At 41.8% G+C, this 23145-nt stretch overlaps 1 protein-coding gene across 1 annotated transcript in view; it reads left to right on the forward strand.

The window, feature by feature from the left end:
- The first annotated feature begins 12126 nt into the window (after positions 1–12126).
- The window catches only part of dlgap2a (discs, large (Drosophila) homolog-associated protein 2a), a 168369-nt gene continuing 157350 nt past the window's right edge, over positions 12127–23145 (forward strand). The window contains exon 1 of the mRNA XM_078541892.1: positions 12127–13171. Coding sequence (XP_078398018.1) covers positions 12170–13171 — 1002 coding nt within the window. The 5' untranslated portion in view covers positions 12127–12169. The remainder of the gene's footprint in view (positions 13172–23145) is intronic.

Genomic DNA, 23145 nt, shown 5'->3' on the forward strand with positions numbered 1-23145 from the left:
GACTTTTGCACGTGCCCGCTGAGTGAAATATCGTGCGAGTGTCCGGGGTAATCTCAGCTGGGATCATAACACAATGCAGGAAATATGGCAGCCAACTGTGCACAGCAAACTTCCACTAACAATGATGTGTTAATAACCAAATAATCTATTTTTGTGATGTTCGTTGAACAATAAATATTGTCCAGACCACCAAGGAAACTCCCCTTTTCTTCGAAATAGTGTAATGGGTTCTTTTATGTCCAGTTGAGAGGGCATCTTCCGAAAGATGGCACCTCCAACAGTGCAGCACTCCCTTAGTACTTCACTGAAATGTCAGCCTTGATTTGTGTATTCAAGTTCTGGACTGCTGCCAACTGAGCTATAGCAAACACTGCAATTGTACTTACTAATATTCAGCAGCCAAATTTACATTAAAAATTTTGCATTTGTCTATCAAATTATCATAATTTTAACCAATTATTAATTGATGTTGATTTTTCTTTCATAGTAATGTGATTTTTTTTGCCTACTACATGTAGTAGTATGAATATACTAACTGCATGATTTTTTTCTCTAGTCATTTCATAACTCATTAGCTCACCACCTAGCATGCACTATTCTACAGCTAAATTGGAGAACTGGTACCATAGTCCCAGTGTCATTCTGTAACAAGTAACAATGTCACAAATGTCAATCTGTAACAAGCCACAAAAAAGGTGAGTGGCACAGCTTCAGATCTTTGCTTGTTCCTTCTCAATGGGGTGGTGGTGGGGGGCGGGGGGAGGGTTGGGGCGGAAGAAGGATGGAAAGCAGGGGCTTGAGGCCCATCCTATCACCCAGTGGCACAGCACTTTGGTATATGCATTGCCATCAGGTTGCCATATAGATAAGGATTGTGCCATCTTAGGGAAAATTTGATCTTTCCTAAATATAGGTTTGTGGCAGTGGAATGTTTACAGTTGAAGGTTAGTCTCTGGGTGACTTGTTTGCTGTATTGTTTGAAGCAATGCTGCCTAATATTTAATGCATTTTTTAAAATACTGACAGACTTATCAAGTAATTATTTTATACAGTATTCAATAATCTTAATATTCATCATTTTAAAAGAGAGAGGGGGCAGTATTGGCACAGATTATGATTTCAAAGATCTTGATGACTTTTTGGAAAGCAATCATCATATCTGTACTTTATAAAATTTACTCAACTGTTCAGAATTAAATGCGCTTTTTTAAACATTTCGAAAAAGGTAGAAAAATATGAAACAGAAATTAACAGAATTAACTGTTCTACGGAGAATACAAGGCTCTGGAGTGAATGGAATCAAACAAGCTAGGCAAGAAAAGAAAGCTACACAACAATGAAAAAGCAATTAGCCAGGCTACTAACTGTGATTTTTACTGCAACAAACTTCAAAGACACATTGTTAAAAGGAAATCATAAACCCAGGAGGAAGAGCTAAAGCCCATAATGTAGGACATCACCAAGGTTAAAAGAGCAGCATTATGTAACAGTTATGTAATATGAAGGCTGGTTTTTAAAAGCCTGCAAATTATAGGGGAAGGGAAGACTGAAAGATAGAGAGTATAGCAGGGAAAGAATGAGATAAAAGCCCAAGATGGTATGTTGCTTTCACAATGCCAATTCAGGGTGGAAAGAGTGAAGGCTAAATTGAATAGCCCCTGAAAACAGGCGCAAAGATCAGCTTGATTGATTAAACCGTGCCTGTTGACTGAAATGCTGGCAACATGTCAACTTCATGCTTCCTGCTCATTACAATTTTGCTGGTTCAGCCAATGATAACTGCGCTGTTCATTAGCTGCCTGGATCAGTAGGGGGCCCAAAAATTGGAACTTCCAAGCAACACTTAAAGCTAGCCTATGCTGTTTAAAGTTAGCCTATTGTGGCTGCAGCAGGTGTTGGCAGCAATGCAAGAAGTGAATTTGACCGGGGAACAGTGAAGAATGTTACAACATGAGAACGTGTGGGTTCCAAAGTTTTCGGACATGTATTAAAGGCCTTGGTGGAGGAAATGGAATGTAGGAGAGGATTCCTGTATCCACAGGATGCCAGGAGACCTACCAGGTGCACAGAAAAGGCAATAGGAGCAGAAGGCTGTGGAGGTCAATGCCAGGATTCCAGTTCTGAGGACCTGAATAGTGTCGCAATAAATTCAATGACCTCACAAAAGACCATAAGACCATAAGACATAGGAGCAGAAATTAGGCCATTCGGCCCATCGAGTCTGCTACGGCATTCAATCATGGCTGATAAGTTTCTCAACCCCATTCTCCCGCCTTCTCCCCATAACCTTTGACCCCCTTACCAATCAAGAACCTATCTATCTCGGTCTTAAATACACTCAATGACCTGGCCTCCACAGCCTTCTGTGGCAATGAATTCCATAGATTCACCACTCTCTGGCTAAAGAGGTTTCTCCTCATCTCTGTTCTAAAAGGTCTTCCCTTTACTCTGAGGCTGTGCCCTCGGGTCCTAGTCTCTCCTACTAATCGAAACATCTTCCCCACGCCCACTCTATCCACGCCTTTCAGTATTCTGTAAGTTTCAATCAGATCCCCCCTCATCCTTCTAAACTTCATCGAGTATAGACCCAGAGTCCTCAAACGTTCCTCATATGTTAAGCCTTTCATTCCTGGGATCATTCTTGTGAACCTCCTCTGGACCCTCTCCAGGGCCAGCACATCCTTCCTGAGATACGGGGCCCAAAATTGCTCACAATATTCTAAATGTGGTCTGACCAGAACCTTATAAAGCCTCAGCAGCACATCCCTGCTTTTATATTCTAGTCCTCTCGAAATAAATGCCAACATTGCATTTGCCTTCCTAACTACCGACTCAACTTGCAAGTTAACCTTAAGAGAATCCTGGTGTAGGACTCCCAAGCCGCTTTGCACTCCAGTTTTCTGAATTCTCTCCCCATTTAGAAAATAGTCTATGCCTCTATTCTTCCTACCAAAGTGCATGACCTCACACTTCCCCACGTTGTATTCCATCTGCCACTTCTTTGCCCATTCTCCTAACCTGTCCAAATCCTTCTGCAGCCTCCCCGCCTCCTCAATACTACCTGTCCCTCCACCTATCTTTGTATCATCTGCAAACTTAGCCAGGATGCCCTCAGTTCCTTCATCTAGATCATTAATGTATAAAGTGAAAAGCTGTGGTCCCAACACTGACCCCTGCGGAACTCCACTAGTCACCGGCCGCCATCCTGAGAAGGACCCCCTTATCCCCACTCTCTGCCTCCTGCCAGACAGCCAATCTATGCTAGTACCTTGCCTCTAACACCATGGGCTCTTATCTTACTGAGCAGCCTCCTGTGCGGCACCTTGTCAAAGGCCTTCTGGAAATCCAAGTAGATAACATCCATTGGCTCTTCTTTGTCTAACCTACTCGTTACCTCCTCAAAGAATTTTAACAGATTTGTCAGGCGTGACCTCCCCTTGATGAAACCATGCTGACTTTGCCCGATTTTACCATGAACTTCCAAGTATTCTGAAATCTCATCCTTAATAATGGACTCTAAAATCTTACCAAAGACCGAGGTTAGGCTAATCGCCCTGTAATTTCCCATCTTTTGCCTCACTCCCTTCTTAAAAAGGGGGGTTACATTAGCGATTTTCCAGTCCTCTGGGACCCTCCCTGACTCCAGTGATTCCTGAAAGATCACCACTAACGCCTCCTCTATCTCTTCAGCTATCTCCTTCAGAACTCTGGGGTGTAATCCATCTGGTCCAGGTGATTTATCCACCTTCAGACCTTTCAGTTTTCCTAGCACCTTCTCCTTGGTAATGGCCACCATACTCACCTCTGCCCCCCAACTCTCTTGAACTTTGGGGATGTCACCCGTGTCTTCCACTGTGAAGACTGACGCAAAGTACCTATTCAGTTCCTCCGCTATTTCTTTGTTCCCCACTACTACTTCTCCAGCGTCATTTTCCAGCGGCCCAATGTCCACTTTTGCCTCTCTTTTACCCTTTATATATCTAAAAAAACTCTTGCAATCTTCTTTTATATTACTGGCTAGTTTACCTTCATATTTAATCTTCTCCCTCCTTATTTCTTTTTTAGTTGTCCTCTGTTGGTCTTTGTAGGCTTCCCAATCCCCTGGTTTCCCACTGCTCTTCGCCGCATTGTATGCTTTCTCTTTAGCTTTTATGCTGTCTCTGACTTCCCTTGTCAGCCATGGTTGCCTCGTCCTCCCTTTCGTATGCTTCTTCTTCCTAGGGATGAATTTTTGCTGTGTCTCCCAAATTACTCCCAGAAACTCCTGCCATTGCTGTTCCACTGTCTTTCCTGCTAGGCTCATCTCCCAGTCAATTCTGGCCAGCTCCTCCCTCATGCTTCTGTAGTTGCCTTTATTCAACTGTAAGACTGTTACACCTGATTCCAGCTTTTTCCTCTCAAATTGCAGGGTAAATTCTATCATATTATGGTCACTTCCTCCTAAAGGTTCCTTCACCTTAAGCTCCCTTATCAAATCTGCCTCATTACACATCACTAAATCTAGAATTGCCTGTTCCCTAGCGGGCTCTACCACAAGCTGCTCTAAAAAGCCATCTCGTAGAAATTCCACAAATTCCTTTTCTTGGGATCCACTACCAACCTGATTTTCCCAGTCTACCTGCATATTGAAATCCCCCATGATCACTGTAACCTTGCCTTTCTTACACAGCTTTTCTATCTCCTGGTGTATCTTGTGCCCCACATCCTGACTACTGTTCGGAAGCCTGTACATAACTCCCATTATGTTTTTTTTACCTTTGCGGTTCCTCAACTCTACCCACACAGATTCTACATTATCTGACCCTACGTCATTTCTTGCTATCGATTTAATTTCATTTCTTACTAACAAAGCAACCCCACCCCCTCTGCCAACCTGCCTATCTTTTCGATAGGATGTATATCCTTGGATATTTAGCTCCCAGTCCAGATCCTCTTGCAGCCATGTCTCCGTAATGCCCACCACATCATACCTGCCAATTTCAATCTGCGCCACAAGCTCATTTACCTTATTTCGTATACTGTGTGCATTCAGATACAACACCTTCAGTCCTGTATTTCCCGTCCCCTTTCTCATTGTCGTCCCGTTACCTGATGTGCTTGAAGTTAGATTCCTAGCCCTTTCCAAACACTCTGTCCTGTTTTGTGTTCTGAAGACTTTAATAGCCTCTCCTGGGCTCTCCTTGGTCAAGTGGTCAAGGTCAGTGAATGTGTTTTCAAATGCCATATCCTCCCAACTCTACCATAGCCTCAGACACTCCTCAATCCACCACATCCCTATCACTCACAACAAAACAGAAGACATAGGAGCAGGAATATATTAAAGGGTCTTTTGAGCCTCATCTGTTGTTCAATAAGATCATGGCTGATCTTTGACCTTAACTCCACTTTCCTGTCTAATCCCCATTTCCCTGGATTTCCTGAAAATCCAAAAATCTTCCTGAGCCTTGAATATACTCAATGAATGAGCAATCACAGTCAACCCCATTTCTTGAGAACATGCATCCTAGTTCTAGCTGTTTCTCTCTTCACAGATGCTGCCTGACCTCACCTACTAACAATCTCTGTCAATCAAGACTCATGCCTACCATTCATATCTGCCATTACATACTCGCACACTAAGCACAGCTTCAAGCCTCAAACCAACATCTCACAACTGGCACACATTACTAACTATTCAACCATGATAGTCACAACATCCAAACAGATTGCTTGACAGTCACTGTCACCGTTCTTTTTTTCTTGCAACACAAGATAGCACACAGGCAGTGGCAGCAGGACCTATCTGGAGTGGGACAGGCATGTCTGCATGTCCTGACCACAAAGAAGAGATTGTACTGCCATTAGGGGAACAGCAATTTAGGAGGCAGTGACCAGCAGCAAAGCTGATGATGGCGATGGTTTCCTCATACCTAATCTTCCTTCTCGCATCCCACTTCTCCCTCATGCCGCAATCACTTCTGACTTACAAGCTGTAGATGGTGGAAGCGTACACCTCCTACTATCCCTTCCTCCTTGCGCCACAAGCTCATCCTTCTGCCTTTCTCCTTTCAGATACCCAAGAACTGCAACCTAGTTTTAACCAAGAAAGAAGAGAACGGTGATGAAGACACAGCACCGTCACTTGATTTCAAATGCACAGTCAACAGTTCAGATACTGATACTGCACATAATTTAGAGGATAGCAAAGAGGCATGTAGTAGTGAGATACTGGGAATGAGTGGGTTGCAGTCAGACCACAGGCAAGGATAGCACAGGTGACAGATTGCTAGAGTATGAGGTTGTGCACAAATTCTGCTGCAGAGGACTTGGACGAGAACTTCAATGGGATGTATACAGAAGAACACTGATGAAAATGCACAATGGAATACTTGCCATGTTACCAGGTCTGCCAGAAAGTATGTGTTAAATGTGGAAAAGCATGAAGCAGTCCAGCACCAACTTGTCACAGGGCTTTGCCCAGAGCTTGAAACCCATTCATTCCAGCATGGAAGAGGTGGCCAACTTCATTAACACACTTGTGGACCCAACCATGAAGAAGCATCTGATGGCTGGTGTCTCAACTTCCATTGTAGCACAATGACTTTCATCAGAAGTCTGAGTGCTAAAGTGGAAACTCAGAGTGAATTCCCCTGAATCAGCTTGCTGCTACACAAGCTCAGATTCAATGCTGTTCAATTAGGAGTTGGACTTGTGACCCTGAACAAAATGGTCATGAGCAACATTGACATAGCATGTCACAGCACAGCAAAACATTTAATGGAAAAGCAATGTCAGGTCTTAGTTTATATAAAGAAGTTAAGTTGAATTAGTCTAATGCATTTCCTGCTAAAGTGTAACGAAAGCCTGCAGACTTAATCAGTTCTGACACTAGCCTCATGACCATTGGTTAATATGTATTGCTATGGCAATACGAAAAGTTGTGCTGACATATTTGCAGCACAAATCTCTGTTGAAGTTGAACAATGTTTTTGGATTGTGTTGTGCAATTACTGGAAGTTTTTGTCAGTAGCAACTTGCACACATATAGAATTATAGCACACATACTATTTAACATAGTAAAATGACCCAAAGGCACTTCACAGGATGGTGTCATTAGTAGGATAATTTGAGTAACGTTGTTGTTAATTATGTTTCAGACAAAGGCACGATGCAATTAAAAATATATTATGTGTGTGTATGTAAATGCAGTGGTGTAGCGATTATGTTAGTGGATTAATAATCTAGAGGTCTGACCCAATAATCCAGTGAACATGAGTTCAAATCCCACCCGTTAGAGAATTTGAATTCAGTTTTAAAAATCTGAGAGAAGAGACTTTTAGTTGCATCTGTTTGGGCTGAATTCAAACTCTGTTCCTAAAAGCAAAGGCACTTTGTGCTGACCCACAATGCCATAAGCCCCTTTCCCCATCACCCCCTGCAAAGTGTCACAGCTTCTATGTCAGACTATCTATTATGCAAATATATGCAATCTAGTTGTTTGGGGTTTGCATGCAATCCTAAATTATGAGGCAATTCCAATGATCTGCAATTCACTTTCAGATGCTTCATAGTCAGCCTAATTAGTTGTTTTTATCACTATGGGTGGAATATTAAGCCAGCGAGATTTTACAGTCCTGCTGAAGTCAATGGACTTTTGAACAGCTTGCCACGTTTTACGGCCCCGCCCCCACTGCGATGGGACCATAAAATTCTGCCCAATGTCACAGCCCCTGGAAGTCCAATTGGGGAAAGATTTATGCTGTACACTAACTGCAACAAAACCACGTTTTAAATCATAAACTTTTTTTTACAAGCAATTGTAAAGAGTCTGCTCTGCCATTCTTTGCATTTTTAATCTCACTTCCCTGCTCTTTCTCCATTTTAATTAGTGCCCTTATATGTAGGAATATAGGAACACATAAAACAAAGAAAATGCACGGCCCCCCACCCCCGACCATCCCCATCCCCATTCAATTTATATATAGGTGGGGTGAAGAGGTTGGAGATGTGATGGCCATGTAATGCCAGGTGCAATATTAAATCTTTGCCCATTTCTGTAGGTTGAGCATGCATGTTCTGACATGAGAGCATAGAGGTTGAAAATGTACTTGTGTTTAGAAAATAAAATTTCAAAAGAACTTAGATATATTGAGATATGGGACCATTGTAGATGGTGAGAATGTGGAACTCACTATCACATGGAGTGGTTGAGGTGATTAACATAGATACATTTAAATGGAAGCTGGATAAATACATGTGGGAGAAAGGAATAGAAGATTATGCTGATAAAGGTTGGATGAAGTGGTGTACAATGACTTATATTTATTTTGCATCTTTAATGTAATGAAACATCCTAAGGTGTTTCATAGAAGCATTACAAGACAAAGTATGACACAGCCAAGTAAGAAGATGTTAGGTAAGATGACCAAAAGCTTGGTCAAAAAGGCAGGTTTTAAGGAATGTCTTAAAAGAGGAAAGTAATGTAGGGAGGCGGAGAGATGTAGGGAGGGAATTCCAGAGCTTGGGGCCTAGGCAATTGAAGGCATGGTCACCAATAGTGGAACATTTATCATCAAGAATGCACAAGAGGCCAGAATTAGAGAAGTGCAGCTATCTCAGCGGTTGTTGGCCTGAGGAGATTACAGAGTCAGGGAAGGGCAAAGCATGGAGGGATTTGAAAACATGGATGATAATTTTAACGTCAAGATGTTGCTTGACTGGGAGCTAGTGTAAGTCAGCTAGCACAGGGGTGATAGGGGAATGAGACTTGCTATGAGTTAAAACATGGGCAGCTGTGTTTTGGATGACCTGAAGTTTATGTAGGGTAGAATGTGGGACAGCCAGGAGTGTGTTGGAACAGTCAAAGTAATGAAAGCATGAATGAAAACATCAGAACATAAGAAATGGGAGCAGTGGTAGACTATTTAGCTCCTCGAGGCTGCTCCTCCATTCAATACAACCATGGTCGATCTGCTTCAGCTCCACTCTCCTGCCCGCTCCCCATAGCCCTTGATTCCCTGTCTATCTCAACCTTTAAGTATATTCAACCTTAGGGGAGAGAATTCCAAAGATTCACAAACCTTTGAAAAAATTTCTCCTCATCTTAATCCTAAATGATCAAACCCTTATGCTGAGACTATGCCCTCATGGTCTAGATTTCCCAGCCAGGGTCTCAGTGTCTACCCTGTTAAGCACCTTCAGAATCTTGTAGGTTTCAGTGAGATCACCTCTCATCCTTTCTAAAGCCCAGAGAGTACAGACCAAATTTACTCAGCCTCTCATTATAAACCCTCTCACCCCAGAAACCAATCTAGTGAACCTTCACTGTACTGCCTCCAATGCAAGTACGCCCTTCCTTAGATTAGAGGACCAAGACTGTCCAGAGTACTCCAGGTGTGATTGCACCAAATCCCTGTACAACTGCAGCAAGACTTCTTTGTTTTTGTACTCCAACTCTGTTTTAATAAAGGCCAACATGCCATTTGCCTTCCAATTGCTGCTGAACCTGCATGCTAACTTTCTGCATTCCTTGTATGAGTACACTTCGAATCCCCCTGAACATAACATTTAGAGGCTTCACATCTTTTAAAATATATTCTGCTTTCCTATTCTTGCTACAAAAGCAAATAACTTCACGCTTCCCCAAATTATAATCCAACTGCCAAATTGTTGCCCACTCATTTAAACTGTGTTGATCTCTTTGTAACCACTTTGTGTCCTCCTCACAACTTGCATTCTCATCTAGCTTTGTATTGTCAGCAAGCGTAGAGACATTACTCTCGGTCTCTTCATATAGGTCATTAATATGATATGCATTGTAAATAGACGAGGCTCCAGCACTAATACTTGTGACACTCCGCTAGTTATACCCTACCAATGTGAAAACACCCCATTTTCCCTAGTCTCTGCTTCCTGTCCATTAACCAATCCTCTATCCATGCTAATATGTTACCCCTAACTCCATGAAACCTTATCTTGAGTATTAAGTTTTTCTATGGTATCTTATTGAGTGCCTTTTGGAAATCCAACTATATGGCATCTACTGGTTCCCCTTACTAGTGATATCCTCAAAAAACTAATAAATTCATCAAACACAATTTCCCTTTCAAGAAATCATGTTGACTTTGTCTGATCATGCTACAGTTTTATAAGTACATTGTTAAGGCTTCCTTAATAATTTATTCCAGCATCTTCCTGATGACTGATGTCAGGCTAACTGGTCTGTAGTTCCCGGTTTTTTCTCTCCCTACTTTCTTGAGCGGTGTTACGTTTGCTAATCTCCAATCCACTAGGACCATTCTAGAATCTAGGGAATTTTGGAAAATCATAGCCGGTGCATCCACTTTTTCTGCAGCTTTCTCATTGAAACCCTGGGATGTAGGCTATTAAGTCCTAGGGATTCCATTAAATTGCTCCAAAACTTTCTCTTTGCTGATATTAATTACCCTAACTTCCTCACTCTTATTAGCCACTTAGTTACCCTCTATTTCTGGTACGTAACTTGTGTTTTCTACTGTGAAGACAGGCACAAAATATTTGTTTAACGGTTCTGCCATTTCCAAATTTCTCATATCCCTGCCTTTAAGGGATCAATGTTTACTTTAGCTACTCTCCTCCTTTTTGTACACCTGTAAAACCTTTTACTGTCTGTTTTTATGTTCCTGGCCAGTTTACTTGCATGTTTTATTTTTCCATTCTTATCGACTTTTTGGTCCTCCCAGGAGGAGGCCTATGCAGAACATAAACACCAACACAGAGCAGTTGAACTGAATGGTCTGTTTCTGAGCTGTAAAATTCTGTTATACATTAATTGTAATCTAAACTAGAAAAATTATGATACAATAGCAGTCTTCTTAAATTTACAAATTGTAGAGGTGAAATTCCATCTGTTAAGAAGTTTACAGTTTAGAACTAACAGAGTTTTTAGTTGAAACTGCAGACACACGGGGCTGGATTTTATGGAGGGGTTAAACAGTCAGTTGGAAATCGACTGACGAAAGAGAAATCCGCCCCTCAGTAGTAACACATTGTGGGCGGAAACAACAAGGTAAGAGTGGGACTTCCACCCCTCACTGGGAGGAAGTCCTGCCCTTGGGAGCTGCCAGCCAACCTGATTGGCCAGCAGCTCTTGCAGCCCCATTAGCACCAGGGCTCAGTAGTGGGTGCTGTTGGGGCTACAAGCAGTCCCAGGATGAAGGCCCCATTGGATCCCAGATTCAGCTAAGTCAACGGTATTGGGCGGGGAGGAATCGAGCACCTTAGGGAGTGGGGTGAGGGTATGGGATTTGCAGTGCAAGTGGGGAGGAAGGAAGGGCAGGGGGGTGTTCTATCTTCAGGGGTGTGCCCACAATGTGCAAAAGGCAGCTACCCTGAAGATAGCAGCCCTCTTCCTTCCCACCCTTTTAAAAACTTTTTTGAAAGACGGGTTGACTACTCCCACCTGCCTGCCCATATCAACCGTGTCTTGGCATGGGCAACGTAATATTGGAGTCAATTGGCTTGTAAACAAGCTCAATTGACCCTTAAATATTTATTTACATATGCCGAGCAGGCTGCTGTTTTTGAGCCCACCCAGCCCCCTTATTATGGGGGACAGCTCGGAGGTGGGCGAGAAGATGTTGGGCGAGCCGCCCCTCATATTTTACACATCGCTCCGCCAAAGCCATGCCTGGCAGGGGACCATGAAATCCAGCCCATGGTACCTTAAACACTACATACATTAAGTAATGATATTTTTCAAATTTTTGCAAAATTAGTTTGAGTGCTATTTGTGATGCAAAAGATGTGCGTCTTTTGAGAGCTGGTATTTAGCGAATTACAATTACTTGGATATTTATTGGTAACAAGGCTTTCTTTAATATCTGGGATATCTATGGCCAGTATTTTTGTTGAAACAGATGAGACATAACTCACCATGCTTCAATAAACTGATGAACTGCTGAAATAAAATCATGAATATAGCATGCATTAATTTTAATAGAGTAACATGGGGTATTAAATCAATGGCTTTGTCCAGGTTGCATTGATTTATTTGCATTCACTGGTGATAAATAAAATGCAAGGCCATCAAACCCTTTACTGTTGCTTATATTAACTTGTTTTTTGTTGTCTTTTGTTGACAGACCAGCAGTTCTCATGGTCACCTTCACAGCATTTCAATGAAGACATATATTCTCCTTCATCAAGGACCATGAAAGGATTAACTAGTAGCCGTACTCACCCCCAGCTCAGCTCAGCACACACTTGTGGCCTGATGGCTGATGACTGTGAGCATTCTCATGACCATATGCACCATGGCTTGGATTCTAGACAGTCGTACTTGCTCAGCCCAACTGACAGCTGCCAAATGGACCATCACCGTTGTTCGCCTAGAAGTTCTATACATTCTGAATGTATGATCCCCATGATGGTAGGGGAGCACATGTCAAGCAGTACTTTCCCAAGAATGCACTACACCTCACATTATGATTCCAGGGATGACTGCACCAGTGTCTCGCACACGGGCAGCAAGATTAATCGCATTCCAGCTAATCTGCTGGACCAGTTTGAAAAACAATTGCCTCTGCATCGTGATGGCTTTCATACACTGCAGTACCAACGAACATCCACTGCCACCGAACAGCGAAGTGAAAGTCCTGGCAGAATACGGCACCTTGTGCATTCTGTCCAAAAACTTTTCACCAAATCCCATTCTTTGGAAGGGGCCTCGAAAGGAAACATGAATGGCACAAAAAGTGAAGGACGGCATTCGGATGATCACCATCATTCCCACCACCCCAAACACGGCAAGAGGAGTAAAAGCAAGGAACGAAAGCCAGAGCCCAAGCATAAGTCTTCGATGTCTGCCTGGTGGAGCTCAGATGACAACTTGGATAGCGATAGCACTTACCGTACGGCAAGTGCGATGAGCAGACATCACATTGACCATATCTCTCAGTACTATCCAGAAAATATTCAGGGGGCCTTCAGTGATCTCACTTTGAAGACATCAAAAAGCAACAATGATGTTAAGTGTTCTGCTTGTGAGGGGTTGCCCATGACACCTGAGGGGAAATATATGAAAAGAAGCTCCTGGTCCACACTAACTGTAAGCCAGGCCAAGGAAGCTTACCGGAAGTCTTCACTTAATTTGGAGAAACCTCTTGTCCATCAGGAAATAAAATCATCTCTAAGGCCATGTCATTACCTACAAGTAAGTGGCAGTATTCTAATATTGGCAGTAGAGTCATCATTTCTGTTATGTTATTGATATATTTGATAAGAATTTAATGAGCATAATGGAAGCTAATAATTACTGCACCAACTCCATTACAAGTCACATATCTACTAAACATGTTATTAGCATTTTATTAACAAACCTCAGATCCAAAAATACATTTTTCGACCAATATTGAGCTGTTGTAACATCTAACTTTAGTATCATGCAGCAAGCAGATCAAACCATGTAATATGAAGAGATTGACAGAAAAGCACACACAGGAACCTAACTCGGACACGCTAACCAATCCATTGAAAGTAGTGCATTGTCCATGAGAGGGAAACGCGTTTCTGTTAAACTTTGATGAGTTATAGCTTAGTGCTGTCACATCACTCCCCGCCCACATGAAATAACATTGTAATTTTAGTAACAAAGATGTACTTGGACAATGCCTTATACCCCAGTAACGCTGGACTTCAATAAGCATGCTTGCTGAAGTGTGACAGTATGAGTGGCTGTTATATGATAATGGACAAATGGATGGAACTCACTGTTGGAGCGTCACTAAATAAATGGCAGGTTTTGCAGTGAGATGAGACCATTTCTGGAATAGGTAACATTTGGAAAGGAAACAGTAGCAATGGAGGTTGGGAGAGACCTGTAAAGTGAACCGCCAGTGGTAACTCTCGAAGAGGAAAAGAGGGAGTCAGACTTGAAGGGAATTAATAGAAGGGTAAGCAGCAATAACTCTGGGGGCAGAGATCAACTTTTGAAACCTTGAACATTTAAGATTGGGAAATGTATCAGTGGCGTTCTGCATTGTAGAGCTGGAGATGGCTGCAGGGTTCGAATGAGTTATAGATGAAGATGAAAGCTTTCAATTTGATGCTTTATGGGAGAGGGATCCAATAGGGGTTGGCAAGGACAGAGATGATTGGTGAGTGAAAGCTAGCATGAAACAAGATGCAAGTCAAAAAGGTTTGGATGGGTTGGGTGATTTGTGTGGCTTGGAGCCTGCAAATGACAAGCAACTTGCTGATTTGACCTGTGCTGGGATTACATGCCTATAATTACTTGGATGCCAAAAGGATATACTTGAGCAGTGGCCTTAAAGGAATAGGTGAGGTGAATAGCTGGACATCACAGTCATGCTCCAGAGTACCTTTGGACTGTGCCAAAGGCTAATTATGTAAATGATCTAAATCTTCCTGAACCTGATCCCTTGTATTATGTGGCATCAACTTGCTATAATTGTCTATAGCTTGAAACATTATTCTCTTGAATGCATATACTTTTATTTTTACCTGAAGCAAAATGTGGAGTTCACATTTGGATAATTCACATTTCCAACAACCAAATACTTACTCAGATCTACAATGAGATTAGAGTTTGTTCAGTAGCTCACAATAACAGTACCAGCCTTGAGTTGATTTGAAGAAAGTGTTAACAAGCCACCAGATAAATAGCAGCAAACATAAGAACTTAAGAAATATGATCAGGAGTAGGCCATTGAACCCTGGAGTCTGCTCCGCCATTGAATAAGATTATGGTTGATCTCCTACCTCAACTCCATCTTCCTCCACTATCACCATGTCCCTTGCTTCCCTCAATATCCAAAAATCTTTCAATCTCTGAATAGAAAATACTCAACAACTAAACATCCACATCTTTTTGGGGTCAAGAATTTCAAAGATTCATGAGCCATTTCCTTTATTTTACACTGTGCAGCTCACCATATTATCTGTAAGGACTCTTTTCCTCCTTTGGTGGTGGTGGCTGGAAACTGTGATCAATTTTTATCCCTTATAGCTTAAAGTTAAATTTGTTCTGTGGTAGAACACAACCCAGCAAAATGCTGAAAATTCCCCCTCAGTTCAGCTATTTATACCACTTGCTTAGTTGGCACTTATACAGCTTTGTAATATTCTCACGGCTCAGTCACACTTTCTGATACAAAGGTGTGATTTTTTTTTGCATGGTTGGCCAATTCAAAGCGCTCAGTAATAAATTTTCAGATTTATGACAAAGCAGACTGAAGTAGAAAGTGCAAGTAAATATTTCAAATGTGCTGCATAGATCTGACCCAATATGGAAGAAAGATTCTAACGTCTACAAAATAACTTAATAAAGTTACCTTGTCAATTGGCATTTTCAGTTTCTACCCTTTAGGTTTGGATTGATGCAGCTGATTAAGTCGCAGTTGTTATCATCAAGCTCAGACATTGGTATTACTGTCATACTGCTTCACAGTATGTCAGGAATATGTTATTCCACTTGCACCTCTGATGACTCAGCTGATGAAAACAGTGAGTGGATAAGCCCTAGAGACTAGAAAGATCTCAGGTTTGATCCCCCGGTTTTTGCTATCTTAGCTTGTCATTGCCTTCTTAGCAGCAACCCCAACTTCCCCATTGTCCTTTCTAGTTGACCCTCCTGCCCAGCATGCCTGCTGAGGAATAACCACATATCCTCCTTACTATCCAGCTCACCTGATATACCACTGTCTCCTGCGACAACCAGCAGGTTATCAATCAAAATCTGGTCTGTATTTCCATCCAAAATGTCCATTCATATGTGCACAAGGTCTTTAGTCACCCATGGTCGTATTTTGGATGATTTCAGTGACATCCTAGCTTTGACTGAAATGTGGCTCACAAATGGCCCTTGCTCTTACCAAACGTTCTACCTGGCTACAGTTTCTACCATTGCCCTGCAAAAAAAAACACAATGCCATTGGTGTGCTCCTTATCACCAAGTCTCCCCCATGGCCTTAGTATCTCCTTTAGCCCCTCTACTTCTACAGTCTCTGTCATGGATGAAGCCACCTCCAATCATATTCTTGTATCCCTTGCCCACCCACATTGCCCTTCCCATGCAACTTCATTCTGCATCCACCCTTGGAAAAAATTCTCCCCCAAGTAACTTACAACTGCATAAATTAGCCATCCATCATCAGATATGGTTGAACCACACACAAGGCACTATTGAGCCTCATTCTCCTCTGCCAAAACCCTGCTACAGTCACAACCCACACCTGGGAAAGCCAGAACAGGGTGGGATCACATTGGGATCCTGACCTATCATTATTTTTTGTTACTTTCCCACTTGGGCGCCCCTGCACCTCCCTCCTGCGGCCTGGTAAAATTCTACCCATAGTACTCATCTCTACAAATAACACACTTTCCATCGCATAAAATGACACACACAGCGCATCGCCTCAGCTGACACCCAACATCCATCCTCTCAAACAACACTCACTGTGTATCCTCTCAAATGACACACACTTTCAATTCTCTCTAATAGCACTCAATGTCCAGGTTCTCAAACAAAGCCCACTGTTCATCATCTAAAATGACACACACTTTCCATCCCATCAAATAACACTCACTGACAATCTTCTCAAATGACACTCACTGTCGATTTCTCAAGTTACAGGCACTGCCCATCCTCTTAAGTATAATGCGTTGTTGATCCTCTCCAAAGACACTCACTGACAATCTACTTAAATGGCATACACTGTCCGTCCTCTCAAATGCCACATAATGTGCACCTTCCCTCATAAAACAGTGTGCATCTTCTTAATTGATGTTCACTGTCCATACTCTGAAATAACATGCATTGTCCATCTTCTCCTGTAAGACGCATTGTGTAGCTTCTCAAAGGTCACACACTTTTTATTCATTCTTGGAGTGGGCATCACTGGCAACATCAGGATTTATTGCCCAGCCCTAATTGCCTTTGATCAGGTGCTGGTAAGCCACCTTCTTGAACCGCTGCAGTCCATGTGGTGTTAGTAGACCCACTGTGCTGTTAGGGAGGGAGCTGCAAGATTTTGACTCAGTGATAGTGAAGGAATGGTTCAAAGTCAGAATGGTAAGTGGCTTAGAGGAGAACCTGGTGTTCCCATATGTCTGCTACCCTTGTTATGCTAGGTGGTAGAGGTCACAGGTTTGGAAGGTGTTGTCGAAGGAGCCTTGGTGAGCTGTTGCTTGTAGATGGTACACACTGTTGCCACTGTGCACCAGTGGTGGAAGGAGTGAATGTTTAAGTTAGTGGATGAAGTGCTGAGCAAGAGGGCTGCCTTGTCTTGGATGGTGTTGAACTTCTTGAGTGCTGTTTGAGCTGCACTCATTCAGGCAAATGGAGAGTATTCTAACACACTCCTGACTTGTGCCTTGTAGATGACGGATAGGTTTTGGGGAGTGAGGAAGTGAGCTGCTTGCCACATAATTCCCAGCTTCTGACCTTCTCTTGTCACCACAGTATTTACAAGGCTGGTCCAGTTAAATTCCTGGTCAACGGTAACCTCCAGGGTATTGATGGTGGGGGATTCAGCAATGGTAATGCCATTGAATGTCAAAGGGATATGGTTAGATTCTGGCTTTTTGGAGATAGTCATTGCCTGACACTTTTGTGGCACAAATGTCACTTGCCACTTCACAGCCCAATTCTGAATGTTGTCCAGGCCTTGCTGCATGCAGGAGCAGACTGACTCAGTATCTGAGAATATGCAAGGAAACATGCCTGTTAGGATGTCCATCCTTTCGTATGCACACACTGACCATGTCCTCAAATGACACTCAGTGCCCATCCTCTCAAATGACAGTCACTGTCTATGTTCTCTAATATGACATACAGTATTCATCCTCTAAAATTACACTCACTGTTCATTTTCTCCAATATAACACTCACTGTACATCATATCCAGTGACACTCACTGTGCAGCTTGACTGCACAAGCTATGAAATGAACTAAAGCTCCTGGCACAAGAAGGATTCTCTTCCAAGTTACAATCACAGGCTTCAGCTGAGGAGAAGAGTAAAAAAGAACAAAAAGTCCCACTGATCTCTGGTCGGAAGCACTGTTGGGTAAATTTAAATCCGAAGAAACTCTTCAGGCAGTACATCGTAGATATTATGTTTCCATTAAGTTTTAAATTAAAGGTGTTTATCTCCCAAAAATTCTGTTCTCCTGTGGCATAAATCTGTTTATTCAAATTGGCAATCATATTTGAGTTCAGTTCACCAAAACAGAATGGACATGGCCCAACTGCCAAAATAATTTGTATATTCGGAGAAAGGATCATTCAGTTTTGGTTATGATTTTACATAAGGGTTACATCCTTTATAAGTAAAACATACTCTGCATTACTTGCTTAACTAAACAATGCACAGAATAAATAATGTCTTGCATTTATTAGTACAATAATGCCAGCTAGAATTGACTTTTATAGTAAATAAATATTTCATGAAGCAGTGGAGATTCCTTTGACATGCAATTCTGTGCTCTACAGTGAACTAATGGTTACATGCATGTTGTTTATCTTAGAAAAGTTTGCACAGAAGGCCGCTGTCAGATCAAAATTATGCTGCATGGGTGGAATATCCAATTCTTATACATATATTGGTTAGATTTTCTTTAAATAGTTGTTTCTTACAAAATATTTTTCACTTAATAAAATAAAGATTTGTTTATAGAAATGTTGTCAAAGTAGCTAGCAATCAAATCTACCCACGTCCAAAGGTATCCTAACAAGCATGTTTCCTTGGATATTTCTCTGCAATATTGTGAGGGTCAAGAATGAGAAAAAAATGAACTAAAATGAGAGCTGAGACATTGGGATGGGAGTCAAAGATTAAATTCACAATCAGCAAGTAAATTAATGCAATTAAATGTGTACAAACACGGTGGATCAGTGCCTCCTTCTCTAGTTCCCTCATTCAAGAACAGCAAGATGCCAGACTTTCACAACACTTAAATTCCATTTAACAAACAAATTCATATTGTAGCCTGCAGCACAAAACCAATTTAATATATTAGACGGCAGGAAACAAAAATACTTGTGATAATTTGACTCCAGAGTTAGTTGAATTCCTCTAGTTTCTGTAGTAGAATAGTTACTCAAGCTGTCTTAAGAGTTTTTGCATTAGCGATGCCATGGCATACAAGGCTATGGGTCTAGTGCTGAAAAAGTGCTGGGATTAGAATAGTTAGGTACTTGTTTGACTGGCGCAGACTCAGTGGGCTGAAGGGCCTTTTTCTGTGCTCTATGACTCTATGAGAGAACAATGTTTATTTTTAGAACATGACTAGCTAAGCTCCAGAGGAAGATCTTTAGTTTGAGATTCCACATCCTAGACAGTACTGGGATACACGTCCTGTCAGAGACCACCACTCATTAAGCAATTCTAATCCCCATTTACCTAATTCCACTCCCCAGCATTTTCCCTGAAGCCCTGCAATGTTTTTTTTCTCTTCAGATAATTATCCAATCCTCTTTTGAATTTCTTGATTGAGTCTGCCACCATCACAATCTCAGGCAGAGCATTGCAGGCCCTAACCACGTGCTGCATGAAAAGGATTTTCTCAAGTCACTGTTGCTTCTTTTGCCAATCTCCTTAAATCAATGTCCTCTAGTTCTCGACCCTCTCGCCAATGGGAACAGTTTCTCCCCTAATGATTTTGAAAATCTCTATTAAATCAAGCAGACGAGTTCTCCTAGCATCCTCGCCAATCTTTATCACTCAATAATTATCACTAAAACAGAATTATGTTGCTCATTTAACCTGTTGCTGTTTCTGAGACACTACTGCGCAAACAATAGTTGCTCCATTAATACTTCAAAAGTACCTCATTGGTTGTGAATTTGTGACAACTGGGTGCTATATAAATGCAAGCATTCTCTTTCTGTAATATTTTAAAGATTTTGCATTTATTGTACATTTCCTGTAAGCAACATACTTACTTCCTGTTCAAGTTTAACATATGCACTGATTTACTTAGAAAATAGATCTCCTGTGGCATTTCTTACAAGTACATAAAAATGCAATGAAGCACAGAACAAGAAAAGTCTATGAGGTGCAAAAGAATCAGACCTTCTACAGATTGTGTATAATCTACCCAAACACTATCTATTTAATGTTGTTAGAAAAAGTTCCACATAAATGTTCACTGCTCCTCAAATGTAATCGAGCACTCCTGCAGACAAAACCTAGATCCACACTACAAGAACTGTTGTTGCGTGGAATATTTGATTCTCTTAGTCTGTACCTAATCTTTTGTATTATTTTCAAAAGGAGTTGGGCCCTACACCCTCAAGTATTCTAGTTGGATTCTGTTCCACGAAGAATAATTGTTACAGAACCTCACACAATACTTCTCCTGACTATGAGTGTACCTCATAACCAGTATCAGCACCTTGAACCCCATCAGACATGTATTGTCTTTACAGTTACTTTCATAGGTGTTCATTGTTGCCTCGCTTAATACCTCTGGCAGTTCTGAGCATTGAACACATGGTGAGAATAACACAACCACATTTTAATTCCTCATATACTCACACCCCAAACAAAATTAATTTTCATTTATCAGAGTATCATGATTATTAATCTAATTATCAATCTAATTCAACAATCTAATTGACTGATGAATCAACATATTAAACAACAAATTATTTGCAAGTGGAAATTCAGGCTTCAAACAATCTATATTGTCATAATAAAAAAACTCCTGTTACAATAAGTTTTAATTTCCTTTAATTCATTCATGGGATGTGGGTGTCGATGGCTAGGTCAGCATTTATTGCCCATCCCTAATTGCCCTTGAGAAGGTGGTGATGGGCTGCTTTCTTGAACCGCTGTAGTACATATGATGTAGGTACACCCACAGTGCTGTTAGGGAAGGAGTCCCAGAATTTTGATCCAGCGACAATGAAAGAATGGCGATATAGTTCAAAGTCAGGATGGTGAGTGGCTTGGAGGGGAACTTCCAGGTGGTCGTGTTCCCATATGTCTGCTGCCATTGTTCTTCTAGAAGGTAGAGGTGGTGGGTTTGGAAGACGCTGTCCAAGGAGCCTTGGTGAGTTCCTGCAGTGCATTTTGTAGATATTACACACTGCTGCCACTGTGCATCAGTGGTGGAGGGAGTGAATGCTTGTGGTTGGGGTGTCAATCAAGCGGGCTGCTTTGTCTTGGATGGTGTTGAGCTTCTTGAGTGCTGCTGGAGCTGCACTCATCCAGGCAAGTGGAGAGTATTCCATCACACTCCTATAAGAGTCATGAGAACAATAATGGATTTCTTTAATAATCGTAGCAATCAATCTCTGTCAATTAGTCTACAAACAACCCTGACATGAGATGAGGAAAACCGTACTGATGGAAAGGTGGATAAGTTACACTTATACGTCCTGTGTTAAATTGTTTGAGAGAGGGTGGAAGGACGGGATGCATTTAAAGTATCGATATTGCCCATCTCTATCTCATTCCTGGCTGCTGTAGTGTTTACTGGATATGTCAGACTCTAGTTAAGGACCCCACTAAAAGCAGCAGGAACCAACTTAAAATAGACCAGTTGCAGCATGATGATGTCTTTGGTGCTGCAACGTAGTTCTAATCACACTACTTAGTTGTCTGTCTGTTGCAGGCGGCAGCAGCAACAGGGTGGGAGGAATCGATTAATCAGAGAAAAGCCAGGTAATTTTTGGATTGTTGCCTGTTTTTAAGCTACTCATCAACCAGGAAGAGCAGGAGAGCTCCCCTCAATCATCACAAAGAAGTCTTCGGCCTCCCCACGCCTGACCTCCCCATCACTGCCTAGGCTCCCTTATCTCCCATCCCCCAATCCCCTCCACTGATTCCCCCCGAAATCTTCCTTTACCCCCAACTCCCCCCTGCCCTGCACCCAACCACCCCCCCCCCCCCCCCCCCCCACTCCAAACAATCCTAATAGTGGTCCGAGACCTGCCTCTCCTACTGACTCCTGGGGTCAATTCCCACAGGTCCCTGGTTGGAGCCTCCTGCAGTTAAATACTCATTCCCATCCAGGGGCTAGATGTCAGCCATCAGGCAGGAGTCTGCACAGAATTATTTAAATTTAGGCTGTACTGTTAAGATGCTGGGTCCCTTGACTTGAACTGGACTCCCCTGTACCCTTCCCATCAATATTGGTGCCTGTGTTTTGAAGATTAGTTTTGAATTTACCCTTCTCTCACCGCCCGCACCCCACCCCGCCCCCACTTTCAGTATGGGTCCTCTAGCTCTACTATTCAGGACAAGGTGAAACAAATTATCTAGTCTTTATAGAATCATGAAAATAACTGCCTTATCACATCTGAGTCCCCTCTTTTCCAGTGAGAACTAAACATTTTGCACAATTATCACTCCTCAAAATTGAATCCCTCCATCCTCTCAACCATTCTGCTTGCTATATCCTTTGACTGACTGTAATATCCTTTCTGTACTGCGGCAACCAGAACTGTATGCAGTGTTCGAAGTGCGGTCACGCCAATGATTTATAAAGCCTCACCACTTTGGCTCCATATTGACCTTTTAATGCATCCCAACATCTGATTTGCTTTCCCCACCGCCAATGGGCACTGTTACAATAGTTTCAATTTATTGTCAATTTCAGTTTGCATTCTGTTAATCTATAATCAGCAAGCCACATACATTTGAGGCAGAATGTTAAATATCCTCCCAAAATAACAACAGTGAAGATTGTCAGTTAAGGAGAAGTATTGCTTTAATTTTTATTGTGTCCATTTACTCCTCATTCCTATGTTTCATCTGTTGTGTGGCCTTTGCTGGAAAGCAATTTAAAGTACTGGGGTGCATCTCAAGGGAATTTGAATGATTATTATTAAATTATTTTGATGCAGTATATCTCATTAATAAAGAAACATCTGGAATAGCTGTACCATTTTAAGTACCCTCCCTTCTAAAGGACATTGAACAACAGCGATGATTCAAGAACTGTGGCTTTCCATCATGAGAGACACACAAGCTCTTGCCATTGAAGAAAATATAAATGCGTTAACTGCTCTTATTTAATTCTTTATATCATGTAGCACTCAGGTGAAATATTTTACCACTCATTGTGGGATACTGCAGTTCAAAATAGGATCTCCTATATGAGCACCTCTGATGAATAAAAAAAATACATTATTAAAGTCATTGATCAACAAAAGATCA

The sequence above is a fragment of the Cetorhinus maximus genome, chromosome 5 (assembly GCF_964194155.1).
Source record: "Cetorhinus maximus chromosome 5, sCetMax3.hap1.1, whole genome shotgun sequence".
Taxonomy (NCBI): Eukaryota; Metazoa; Chordata; class Chondrichthyes; order Lamniformes; family Cetorhinidae; genus Cetorhinus; species Cetorhinus maximus.